The 12,941-nt window shown below is 41.0% G+C and overlaps 1 protein-coding gene across 1 annotated transcript in view; it reads left to right on the top strand.

Annotated features, from left to right (window-relative positions):
• The window catches only part of ATP1B4 (ATPase Na+/K+ transporting family member beta 4), a 47,261-nt gene extending 36,053 nt beyond the window's left edge, over window positions 1-11,208 (top strand). Inside the window, exons 7-9 of the mRNA XM_066581684.1 lie at window positions 1,302-1,358; window positions 4,008-4,100; window positions 10,209-11,208. Coding sequence (XP_066437781.1) covers window positions 1,302-1,358; window positions 4,008-4,100; window positions 10,209-10,367 — 309 coding nt within the window. The 3' untranslated portion in view covers window positions 10,368-11,208. The remainder of the gene's footprint in view (window positions 1-1,301; window positions 1,359-4,007; window positions 4,101-10,208) is intronic.
• The last annotated feature ends 1,733 nt before the right edge of the window (window positions 11,209-12,941 follow it).

Below are 12,941 nucleotides of genomic sequence, written 5' to 3'. Positions count from 1 at the left end.
CAGAGATTCCGCAGCGTGTACGGTACTAGCCATGTGGAGGAGATCTACAAAATCTCCTTCCATGGAGCAGAAATTTTTCACAACAAATCTGCAGCACGTCTATTTATGCTTCGAGTTTCTGCAGCGGAATCCAACCTTTGGGTCCTCATGGGGGCTGATTTGCAGCAGAAAGCTTGCCTCCAAACCCATACCATACAGTGTGGATTTTGAAGCGGGTCATATTGCGTATCCCTGTGTGGAATTCACTCCCTCATTAAGGAGAGGTGAAATCCGCAGCGGAAATCGCGATAAAATTGACATACTGCGGAATTGAATTCTGCACCACATGTCAATTTCTGCACAAGTTTTGTGCAGATTATTTCTTCAGCTTGTGAATCAAGAATTTTAAAATCTCATCCACTTTGTTGCCACTGTAAATGCCCCGTCTAGACCACCTCCTACACATGGGTAAGTGCGATATCGGGCCTTGAAACTCAGCCCAATATCATTCTTGTGAACATGCGATTTACCCGCAGATGCCAGGAGTTTTTTTTAGCAAAAATGCCTCACATCACATCTGGGAAGTTCTAATCCTCTCTTGCGAGTCTCACGCATGGTAGAGGATTAGTAGTGTTTCCCATTGATTTCAATAGGTAACCTCACATGCAAATCGCACAGCATGCGAGAGGCATGCAATGCATTAAGCCTTTCCAATCCAATTTGTTTCCAGATTTTCTTAGGGGGCTTACTTTTTTTCTGCCATTATACAACAGCGCTATATGCTGGCTAAAGCCAGTACTGCATGAAGTGACACGTTGGATAGGCTCCGACAGCAGAGAGGCTGGCAATATACAGTAAGAGAACCCCGACGGACGTCTTAAAACACCGGAGCTGCACAGGCTTAAATCATAATGTCTTTAGACGTCAGACAGCGGATTGGAAATGGTTAAAGGTCCCATTGAAATCAATGGGCGATGCGTTCTGAGGAATGCTATAAGATAGAGCATGCCACGATTTTTTTCCACACCGTGATGCATCGTTCGTGTATACGACTCCATTCAAAAGAATGGAGTTCATACTTGATCAAGATTTGCGCATCTCTCAATGCACAAATCTCACGTGAGTTTCATGGCCACGTAAAAGCAGCCTAGATGTGAAAATCATTAGTGCCATCATCCAGAAAACTCCAGGGAAAGTTCAGTGTGGCGCGTGTCTGTACCACTTTTTGCAACAAATTTTCTAAGTGTGAACATACCACCGATGACTGTACGCCAACAATGTTTATTATGTTTTGAAGTTCATAAAGTTTATTGTCCTTCTAGATTCTTGGGTTTAAAGCTGGATCTGGGACACCAATAACCGTGTCTTGTGAAACCCATGTAAGTATAATGCATAATGTTTGACTTTTCTGTTGCTCATTACTCTGATTACCTGTTTCAGGGTCCCATTATGAGGGGTGTAGACCTGTTATAATACGGTAGTGGCGAGGCTGTAGCATCTGAGGCAACATAGATGGAGCAAGCAGCATAGGCAAAGCTCCGGTTCTGTAGCTCATCCCTTCCTCACGATGGATTCTGCATTTGTATTCTGGCCTGTAGATCACATGACCAGCACTCTGACAACACTCTGTGCCCTGCAGTCAATGGATCAGCTTTATGTCAGCTGTCCTGAAGAAAAAGTGTCTTTCTTACCCATAACAATCAATGGCTGCGGAGCTTTAATTTTGAAGAGTGGAATACAAAATGAAAGCTACGCTGTGATTTGTTGCTATGACAGTTGACATAAATCTGACCCTTTAACTGCAGGGCACAGAATATTGTCAGAGCGCGGGTCATGTAATCTAGAGGCCAGAAGAAAAGTGCAGAATACAAAGCCTGGAGGGGATGAGCTACAGAACTGAATTCTTCTCAGAGATCAGTGATATTGTCATGGATTTCCCCCAAATGCTTCTTTAAATGATTACAGTACAGTTAATTGTAGTGACTTACAGGCAATGTCTTCTCTAAAGTATAGAAGTTTTATTCTTCTCCATATTACCCAGACCATCATGACGATTTTTCTCAATGAATGCAGGGTTTGCTACTAAGACTACTTTTGCCACTCACTTCCCCAGCCATTTCCAGCCTTTATATCAGCGCACATGAATTCAGACAGCTGAATAGATGCCATATGCTCCCTTAGGCCACTCATGGAGTAGTGCCAGCCCTTCCCCTTTATATCTTTCATACCCTGGTTTCAGTCTTAGCCCCTAAATCCCCCTCATCAACTAGTGCCAGCCTGTGCCCTTATATACCCCACATACTCTTCTACCAGCCTGCATCCTTATATCCCAATCATAGATTAGTGTCTGCTCATGTCCCTATAAAGCCCTTATAGTTCTGTGACATATGCCCATCTTTTAGCCAGCTACCATGTTATTAGTGGCACAGCTATAGGAGTTGCTGTGGTCACAGTTGAGACTGAACAACTAAGCCTGGAGGGCCCAAGTGCCTCTCACACCACATTGCACCCCTCAATCTTTCCGATACTCTGGAAAGGACACAACAAGCTAAACTTTGCTTCCTACTCACCGCGTTGAGGCTTGCTTAGTGTAAAACACAGCCTGGCTCTTTCCCCCCCCCCAACCCACCGTCTCCGGAACTTGCTGGACTGAGATGAGGAAACTAGGGAAGGAACCGGACTGTGTTGTACAGTGAGCTTCGTTGTTCATGTGTTGTCGGCACAGTGTGTACAGAGCAAAATTAGTTCTGCTATGTGTAGTTTTCAAGGGTCAGGAGGCCACCATTAAAACGAAGGGACGAGGAGTCCACCATCCAAATGTTGGGGTGGGTAAGCAGACCACCACTAAATTTGGGGGTGCAGAAGGGCAGCTACCATTAAAATATGGGGGTGTAGAGGGGAAAGGCACCATTAAAATGAGAAGATTGTTATTAAAATGCAGGGGCACAGAGTCAGAGGCCACCATTAAAATGTGGAAATGGTCCACGATAGGTTTGTGTGGGCATACAAAGTGCTGTTATTAGTTTGCATGGTCACCTATAGAGCGGTCTTTGGTTTGTGTTGGCACAAAGGGGTCTGCCATTAGTTTTCTTTTTCTTTTCCCACATACTTGCTGGCTATAACTGACACTTCAGTGAGTGGAGGGGGGGGGGGGTTAAATGACACACATACCTATATACCTGTAAGCCAAGGGGGTTTTCTGGGCACAAAATTGAAATTCTGATAATGCTGAAATCTAGGCGGTACAGCTAAGTATGGTAACCTGTACCTTTTATCTGCTGCTCTGGACCCTCTTCTTTATCCCGAACAGCCACTGATCTGCCGCTGTGTTTACATGAAGCATTTTCCCAGTTAGGTAAAACGAGAAAAAAAATTGGTCCGATGTTAACAAGTAGAGCAAAGTGTGATTGTTCCCAGCAAGAGAAATTAAGTAATCTTGTAGATATGATACCTTTTAATGGCTAAACCAATCATTGTTTTAAAGATGTGGTAAAAAGTGATAAATTGACTTGAAGGAATACAGTCATCTAATTGGTGGCGCTGCAGAGGTATTGTTCCATCTTCCTCATGTCCAGGTCTAAAGGAGAGATAACACACAGGCCTGTCACCTCCTAGTACCAATGTAGAGATCATAAAACTGTCTGTGCACCAGAGAGGCTCTGACAGTGGAGTGGCTGGTTGTAGATGGTAAGAATACCCTGTCGGATGTCTTCTGACATTGGAACTGTACAAGCTTCAATCAGAATGTAGGAAAACGTCAGACAGTGGATTGGAAAGGGTTAAAAGCAGAAAAGCATTCCCCTTTACTGTCAGTTCCAGGGGTCAGACAGAGCATTTACTTCCACTAGGGACTTGAACTCTTTTATTGTTTAAGCACTGCATTTTGGACATGGAATCATCTTTTTAACAAAAAAACTGAATTGCATGGGCAATATATGGCAGCATTATGTGGGCACCGTAGGGTGGGATTATTTGGATATTGTATGGTAATATTCGAGTGATATGTGTTTTGTGTTTTCTCTGCCTAGAAAGGAAATGAGACCCTTTTAGGAGCCGTTGCCTTTTATCCAGAAAATTACTTTGACCTAATGTACTATCCCTACTATGGCAAGCTCACGCACGTAAGTATATTTTCTCGAATTTTCTATATTTTCTATTAAGTATTATTTTCCAGTTTTTTCTTCCAATGTTTAATGTTGTTGCGAGTGATTCCTAAAAATGTACAGAATGAAAAAGTAATCTCTGGTATGCGAATTCATAAGTTCACACGTGGCGTTTTTGCCTCCATTTCCAACGCATATTTTACTGTTCTTTAAAAAAAACACATAAAAATTCCACCAGTTTGCAGAAATCCAAATTTTACTGTTATGTGAACTTTTGCAAACCATTTCTTTTTAAACACAATGATTTTGTGCAACACCCATTAGAAGTTTACAGTATTACCTAGACTTCCAGATGTGTTCTGTTTCCCGCGGACTTGCACAGCATATTGCTGCATTTGCACACACCCCCCCCCCCCCCCCCGCCATAAGCTTCTATGGATCTTTTTGGTGGGCACAAAATCAGAGCATGCTGCGTTTTTTTTTTCGGGCATACAAAAAATAAATGTGAACAAACCCATCGTAATCAACGGGTTCCATTCTCTTGTCCTGGTGTTGCTTCTCCATTACGGCATCTTTATGGTAGAACCGTTCACCATGTTTCTTGCTTACAGGTCTAAGACTTGCTGGGAAGAAATCTAGATGCACGTGCAGGAGATGTACTGTATCTTCAGAGTAATGTTATATTCCATTCTCATTTTATCATCCAATAGTTTTCTGTACTTGACGGCCTTATGGATCCTGAGACGTTCTAGCAAGGACTCTTGAAAGATTCCCATTCACCTTTTTTAGTTTGGTTCAACTTAGAATAGAAGTTCTCATCTTGAATCAGTTTTGAGGTCCTACAAAGTTTCCCTCTTTTATCTTTGCATCACTGATTTTTGGAAATATTAATCTTAACCATGTAAATTCATCTACACTTCGATCCATTGCTTTAACAAAGTTTTTCATGAGAACTAGCTGTATAGGGAATGTGGATAAATATAAATACCATTATCTGCAAGGATGAGCAGTACTGGACTTCTAGGTTTAAATCTGACCATGGGCAACATCTGGATGGAGTTTTTCAAAGTCCATGTAGGTGTTGTTGCTGATGAGACTAGATCCTAGGACCCCAGCACTGCAAGGCAACAGTGCTAACCACTCCGCAACATTCAATGAAGAGCCTCCTTCTCTTCCTTTATTATGACTCCTATTGACTTTAATGGGGATCGGGACTGGGTTGAATATTTTTCGATTATTAAAATTGGTCCAATTACTCCCGACCAGATTATTCCAATAATTGCTCATCACTATTCACAAAGGGGCACTTAACGTTTACTGCGTAGTGTTATATTATTCAACTAACCAATATACGAGGGGCTGCTGATAAGTCTTTGGCTTTGTGTTCTTTTTTGTTTCTATGTTAATGAATGTTACATCACATGAAAGCCTTGTGTGTCTAATATATGTTTTCAAAATGTTGTGTTTGTAGCTTATGGCAACAGTGATCTCGGCACGCTGGAAAACAAAATGGTGGAGTCTAAGGCAATATTCACCGCAAGTGAGAGCAGAGGAGGGATAAAATTCTTGTTTCTGCAAGGAAGGTCCGCAAAGGATATTCATGGTGATATGTCGCAGACATTGGGGGATCAATGCCCTTCATATTCTACAGTGAAGAACTGGGTTGCCAAATTTAAAACAGGCCACTTCAGCACCAATGATGAGGAACGTCCTGGACGACCGAGAGAGGTTGTTGTTCCGGAGATCGCCAATGCTGCGCACAACCTCATACTGGAGAATCGGCCAATTTCAGCCAAAGGAATAGCAGACATCATGGGGATTTCTGGTGAACGTGTTTGTGTCATTATCCATGAACATTTGAACATGAAGAAGCGATCTGCAAAGTGGGTCCCCAAATGTTTGACAACAGATCAGAAAAGCATGCGATGAAGAAAATTTCCCGGTCCATTTGTCAGCGTTTCCGGACTGATAAGAACTTCCTGGATGGACTGGTCACTATGGATGAGACCTGGATTTATTTGTATGACCCTGAAACCAAGGAGCAGTCAAAAGAGTGGAGGCACAGAGGTTCTCCTCGCCCAAAGAAGTTCAGGGTGCAAAAATCAGCCACTAAGGTGATGGCGTCTGTGTTCTGGGATAAGGAGGGCAGGCTGCTAGTGGACTTCCTTCAAAATGGTTCCACCATCAATGCATGGTATTACATTGAACTTTTGGACCAATTGAAGGCAGCTCTGAAGGCCAAAAGGCGCGGCAAGCTGTCCAAAGGAATTTTGTTCCTGCAAGACAATGCCTCCGCTCACACTGCACAAGTGACCATAGCTAAATCGGTGGAGCTAGGCTTCCAGCTGGTTGACCACCCACCTTATTTACCAGATCTAGCTCCCTCCGACTATCATCTGTTTCCAAACCTGAAGAAACACCTAAAGGGTACCAGATATCACACCATTTCTGATGCCATGGCTGCTATGGATGACTGGTTTGAGTCACAACTGAAATTCTTCTTTTTGCAAGGCTTACAGAACTTGGAATACCGATGTAAGAAGTGTGTTGGCATCAGTGGAGAGTATGTGGAATAAGTGGAAAGTTTCATCTTCCTATCTCGTTTCTTTCTGGGTAAAGCCAAAGACTTATCAGCACCCATTGTACACAAAACAATAACGTGAATACAACAATGTACCAAAAATACATAAATCTTTATTAAATGATATGTAAAATACAGTGTTAAAAAATAGGAATCACGTCCCACAGAAAGACGGACAACATCACAGGAACGGTAAAAATATACTGATGCCTACCCATCTACAAGGCATGTCATATTACACTAAATAAAATGTATGCTGTGTACAAAGTTATCCAAAATGTAACATGTCAGCAAATCTGTGATTTGGAGCCCCCAGGATGTCGTCTACCCCAACACTACGTTTCACCTCAGTAGCCTTCATCTTTGGCGGGTGTAAAATAAAGAAGAATACTATACTCCCTTTTTAAATATCCTTCCAGTCCGCCGCCGCCAATCCGGTTCCTGCGGCTCTGGTTCCAGGTGCTCCTGCAGCAGCATGTATTTCTTGTCACCTCCGAAGCCAATCACAATTCTCAGTGGTCATGTCTGCATGAATGGCACATGACTACTGAGGGCAGTGATTGGCTGCAGCAGTCATGTGAATGGTGAACAGCATGTGACCACTGCAGGAGTTGGACCAGTGCTGCTTAAAAAATGAATACAAAGTTTTCTTTGTTATATACTATTATCCAATCTCTGTCATTTATTTTAATCTCAGAACACGACTTTAAATGGCTCTATAGAAAATATTGCAGCACCAGCGTGTGATAAAAGGAGCAGGACATAACTTGCATCGACAGCAGGAAAGATTCTGAGACTTCTGAGCTATCCCAGAGATCCTGATCCTTTTGTAGGTCAAATACAATAGATAGTGCTGAGCCACACTGACTATTACAGGGAGAAAGCCAACTACATATATGACTAATTGATGTGAGCTTTAACCTAATGTTAACTGCCGCAACCATCTCTATTCTGAGGACATCCAATTATACAAGACATCATCCCTGTACTACTACAGAACACCAGTGACTGTCCATCCGCTGTCTCTAACATCCGCTGTCTCTAACATCATGTCCTTCCTCTATCTGAAACTGAATCTTTTTAAAAATAAATTTGTATTTCCACTATCTACTAACTGACCTGAACTTGATATTTCCATTTCAGTTCATGGTGCTAGGGTCTACAGAAAGGTGTGCTGTATCATAAATTAATATAACTTTTATTGATTATTTTCATCTAAAAACCTAATTACGCTCTAAACTGTCCCAAATGCTAGGCTGTAAATGGAAAAGCAGAGCAACCGCCCTGAAAAGTGCGACCCCACACAGGAATTTAATCCTATCTCACGCTACCTTTATCTTAATTAAAAAACAGGAAGGGGGAACACGGGGAGGTATCCAATGTCCAGGGTCAGGAAAAATGAGATTTGATTCAAAAAATGAATATTGGAAAAAAAACAAAGGTATTTATTAGCGTTGTCTCGCAGCTAATACATTCAACGACCAAAGTGTACTTAAAGAATAAATGCTACCATAGCTCCTAAGCAGCACATCCGCTGTCCTGGGGTCACATTTAACTTTGATCTTTCCTTTACTCCCTATAGTGAATCATTTACTCGCTCATGTCACTTGCACCTCAAAAACATCTCTAGAATCCACCTTTTTCTTAGTAAAAGTGACAAAAACTTATTGTTGCTCTGATCTATTCTCGTCTTCATTACTGATCGTCCTTCCCTTCACTAAACTCTCCCCTTTCCAATTCATCTTGAACGCAGCAGCCAGGCTAATGTACATCTGCTACACTAATGTCTCCACCCCGTACCACTCACTGCACTCATTGCCTATCCACTATAAAATACAATTTAACCTCTTTGTGACTGCAATATAACTTTTTACTGACCTCACTCATGGGCCTTAAAACTGCATATATATCTTTTTAAGGCGGTGGCTTGGTTGACTACTGACAGTGAGGTTCCAGCTCTAACTGCCAGGAACAAAGAAACCTGTCAATTTAACCCCTTACATGCCAAAGTCAATAGCAACTGCAGTATGTAAGCAGATGACAGGGAAACAGGGCTCTTTCTGTCACCCACTGACAACCCGCTGTGCAATTACAAAATACCAATGAGTTCCCATGGCAGCTGTAAGCTTGACAAAGGCCTCCTTATTTGCCATGTAACTCAGTCTATTAGGCCCCGCCTTCCACAGAGTCTAATAGGCTGCTGTCATAGGCTTAGCAATGCATAAGTATTGCAGTGTATTATCTAAGCAATCGAACAATTGCATCTTCAAGCCGCTTCAGTGACTACAGAATAGCATCAAAAAAGTTCAACTAAATTTAATTTAAAAAAAAAATCCAGTTGAAAAAAATACACATTTTTCCCCCACAAAAAAAAACATTTTACAGGGATCCAAATAAAAAATTATCATGTTATTTTTACCGAATGATGAACGCCGTGAAAATAAAACCCAAAAAACAATGACTGAATTCTAGATGCGTTTTTCCATCTTCCTCCTCAAAAAAAGGAATACGTTATACAACACAATAAAGGAACCCCAGAGTGATGCCATTAAAATATACAACTCGTCCCCCCCAAAAAACGCTGTCATACAACTATGTCAACAAGTTATAGCTCTTGCAATGCAATGATGAAAATCGCTTTGTCCTACAAGGCACAAAATAGGCTGGTCATGAAAGAGTTAAACTAACCATTCTCCATGAAGCTCTCCACAGTGCTGCACCACCTTACATCTCCTCCCTCATCTCAGTCTACCACCCAACCTGTGCTCTCCATTCTGCTAATGATTTTAGATTAACATCTTCCATAATACAAACTTCTCATTCCTTCTCTCTGCATGATTTTCCCCAAGTTGCACCAGTTCTCCGTAGTGTGCTACCCCACATTATCAGGTTAATCCCTAATAGCCATAGCTTTGACATTGAAGTGTGCCCTAAAAACACATCTCTTTAGGGAGGCCCATTACATCCTAATCTAACTCTTCTCAGTTTACCCCTCATCTACAGTCTTCCTCAGAACCCGACCCTTTCTTCCAGCAGTATCCCCCACCCTCCATGAACCGTAATGCACTTTACCTCTGTTAATACACAGATACCGGCTGGTGACTGACTCATATAGCTTTGTGTATACTATCCTATTTAGAAAAAGATGGCTGGACCAATGTACAGAACAAGAACTTTTATCACTTGAGTCAACCCTAATTCTTCATAGATTCTAAGCTCTTCTAAGCAGGAATTTCTCACCTATTGTTTAAATAGTTTAATATTATATATAACATTTGATTTTCTCTCTACATGTACCCTCTGATTGGCTGGCGACTATGTTGGCACAATATAAAGATTATTAATTTGTAACATAGGCAATTTATCCACTTTCAATATTGGAGTTGTCCAATTTAATCATACGATTGCCTAGGCTATATGTCTGGAGACCTCCCTTCTAATGACCATTACATGTTACATTTGTAACCATTGGAGCTTGATGGAAGACTGAGGAGGTTGAGATCTAATATTGTCTTGTATTATATCTAACTCATTTTTCTTTCTAGGTAAACTATACATCCCCTCTAGTTGCAATGCATTTCCTAGACGTGACCCCTGATCATGACGTTCACATACAATGCAAGATAAATGGACAAGACATTATCAATGATCATAAGTCAGACCGCTACCTGGGCAGAGTCATCTTCACAATGAACATTACATGAATGGCCTCCAATTCACCAATTCAGGAAACCTATAAGTGGTCATGCTCAGACTATTAACTTACTTTTCTTTTATTGCAGCAGTTTTACCAGTGCTGAGACCTAAATGAATCAGTACATTCTCTTCTAGGCCACTAGATTGTGAGATATCGTCCTTGGTGCTAATCTAGTCATAGACTTGGTCTACATGTACAAATGAGAGAAGAGCGCCATAGGAACATGGCAGCGATATAAACATGCATCCAACTAAAGCCTATCAGTAAGCCAAGTTTCAGGTCACTCCGTTTCATATTACTTCCCCACAATGCACTGCTGCTTTGCCATCCACAGGAACAGCCAATCAAGAAGGTCTTTACTGACATGTTAATATTTGGTCAATCATTTATAGTCCTGTAAAGTAATGACTATATGTAGTTAAAATTATCTACTATTTAGATTTAGATTTTTTTAAAGTCAATATAACATATTTGGTTGTCATTGTTCTTTATGTAGAGGAGATGGCGAGAATTAGTCAACAATGTATAGATTCATTAAAGATATGCTGAAAATACTTTAGGCATCATGAGCCCCACGTGCCAAAACTGCCCTAGAAAGAAAGGTATCCATGTTACCTATACCAACCAATCTGTGTTTCATTATTCGTGTCATGTATAAGCTGTAGTGGGTTAGGGCAAGTTTTCTATGAGATAGTTGACTTAAGCAGTAATATTAGGTTGCCAGCAGCACCCACACTCCTCATGCAGTTGCACAAACTTGCCTGTGCACGCCTAACAAGGGACTGGATCCCGTTGCCCCAAATAACAGTCACAATATCAATGGTAGAAGGCAGCACTTCTTATAGCAGTGGAATAAAAAAGATACGACCTTTATTCAGTCCATGGTCAAACAGAATGCCTCAGCAACGTTTCAACCCCAGCGTGGGTTTTTTTCAAGCTGGAAAAAAACCCATGCTGGGGTTGAAACGTTGCTGAGGCATTCTGTTTGACCATGGACTGAATAAAGGTCGTATCTTTTATTCCACTGCTGTAAGAAGTGCTGCCTTCTACCATTGATATTGAGATAGTTGACTTAAAGCGACCCTCCAGGCCTGCACAAAGAAAGATGGCCGAACAGCGCCTTGGACTACCTGATGCACATTGTGCAGAGTAGGCATCGGTAGTCTAAGACACACATGCTGAACTGACCGGTCAGCACTACTCAAATGGGCAACACCAGCCAATGAAAGCAGCATGTAGCGTCTTAGACTAATGATGGTGTTAGCGTAAATGCACTGTTAGATATACTGTGGGTGTCATATTGGGTATGGTTGGTAAGAGCTCGGAGAAGCCAATGAATAGCACACAGTATAGTGTGTAAAACCAAAGGACATCTGCTTTAATTCTGCCGGGAAAGAGTTTCTATGGTAATTTAAACAAAATAAGGTGTGACATTCAGATACATTACAATATATTGTGTGCTGATAGGTCATTCTCATGGGGAGTTTTTATAAGGTAATCAAAAAAGGGAAGGAAATTAGCAGACATGCTCAGTAGGGTCTTGCCACATGACAAAGTTAAGAACATCGACATTATTCATTTGGTTCAAACTGGTTTTCTTTTGAAGTGCAAAGAATGATCAGTCTCTGTTGACTCGTCTCTGGTCCAGTCTGCTATCTCTGTTGTTCTAATGGAAATCTTTATGTATTCTTGTCTTTTGAAGACTCTTTGCTAGTTTCATGTGCTTGATAAGAATCTGTTTTTTCTTGTTTATGTAAACAAATACATCACTCTTTTATTGTGTATGGGAGATGCTTGCTGATATAAGCAGATTCAGACTGAAACACAAAACCAATTATAGAAGAATACAATTTCTCTCACACTGATTCATCTAAGGTCTATATAGCTGAATATATGAAAATATACCTACAACACGAAGAACTTTTCTATCATCTCTGGCAATGGATGCTAATGCACAGTGTACATCAGGTCGTCAGAGAATTGGTGCGGCCATCTTTATTTGTCCAGGACCGAAGGGTCATTTTAATGTTATTTGTGCCTGATGTTGTACTAAATGGGTAATAATTGGCATTATTTAGATCCATTAAACTAAACACCGCAGAAGGGGCATTTCATATACTTTATAAATTCTTTTGTCAGGATCTTTTTATTTTTGAGAGATTTTAATTCACATCAGTGTTTTAAGCTGTGGCATTGCTAAATTCCTGTTGACAGTTTTCTTATACATTGATAGAAATAAAGAACATAAAAAATACATCTCCGTTTTCATTCTACGTTCAGACAAGTCTTCAAGCATAAAAAACGGTGTTAATAAAAAGTGCCTACTGTATGTTGCCCATAGCAGGAGTCTCCAACCTGTGGCTCTCCAGATGCTGAAAACTACAACTCCCAGAGTATGCCCTAAGAAACAAAGGCTGTTGGCTCATGCTGGGAATCGTAATCCTGTCAATATGCAATAATGCAAACACAAGCAATTTTACAATACATTTTTTATATAACTTTCTTCAAAAGAACTTCAGGAGGTGCTCACATAGTCCTATTATACACTCATTGTCAAGAAAACATGCATTCCCTAGAAGGA

The sequence above is a fragment of the Eleutherodactylus coqui genome, chromosome 10 (genome assembly GCF_035609145.1).
Source record: "Eleutherodactylus coqui strain aEleCoq1 chromosome 10, aEleCoq1.hap1, whole genome shotgun sequence".
In the NCBI taxonomy this organism is placed as follows: Eukaryota; Metazoa; Chordata; class Amphibia; order Anura; family Eleutherodactylidae; genus Eleutherodactylus; species Eleutherodactylus coqui.
This window is presented reverse-complemented; position numbering and strand designations above follow the sequence as displayed.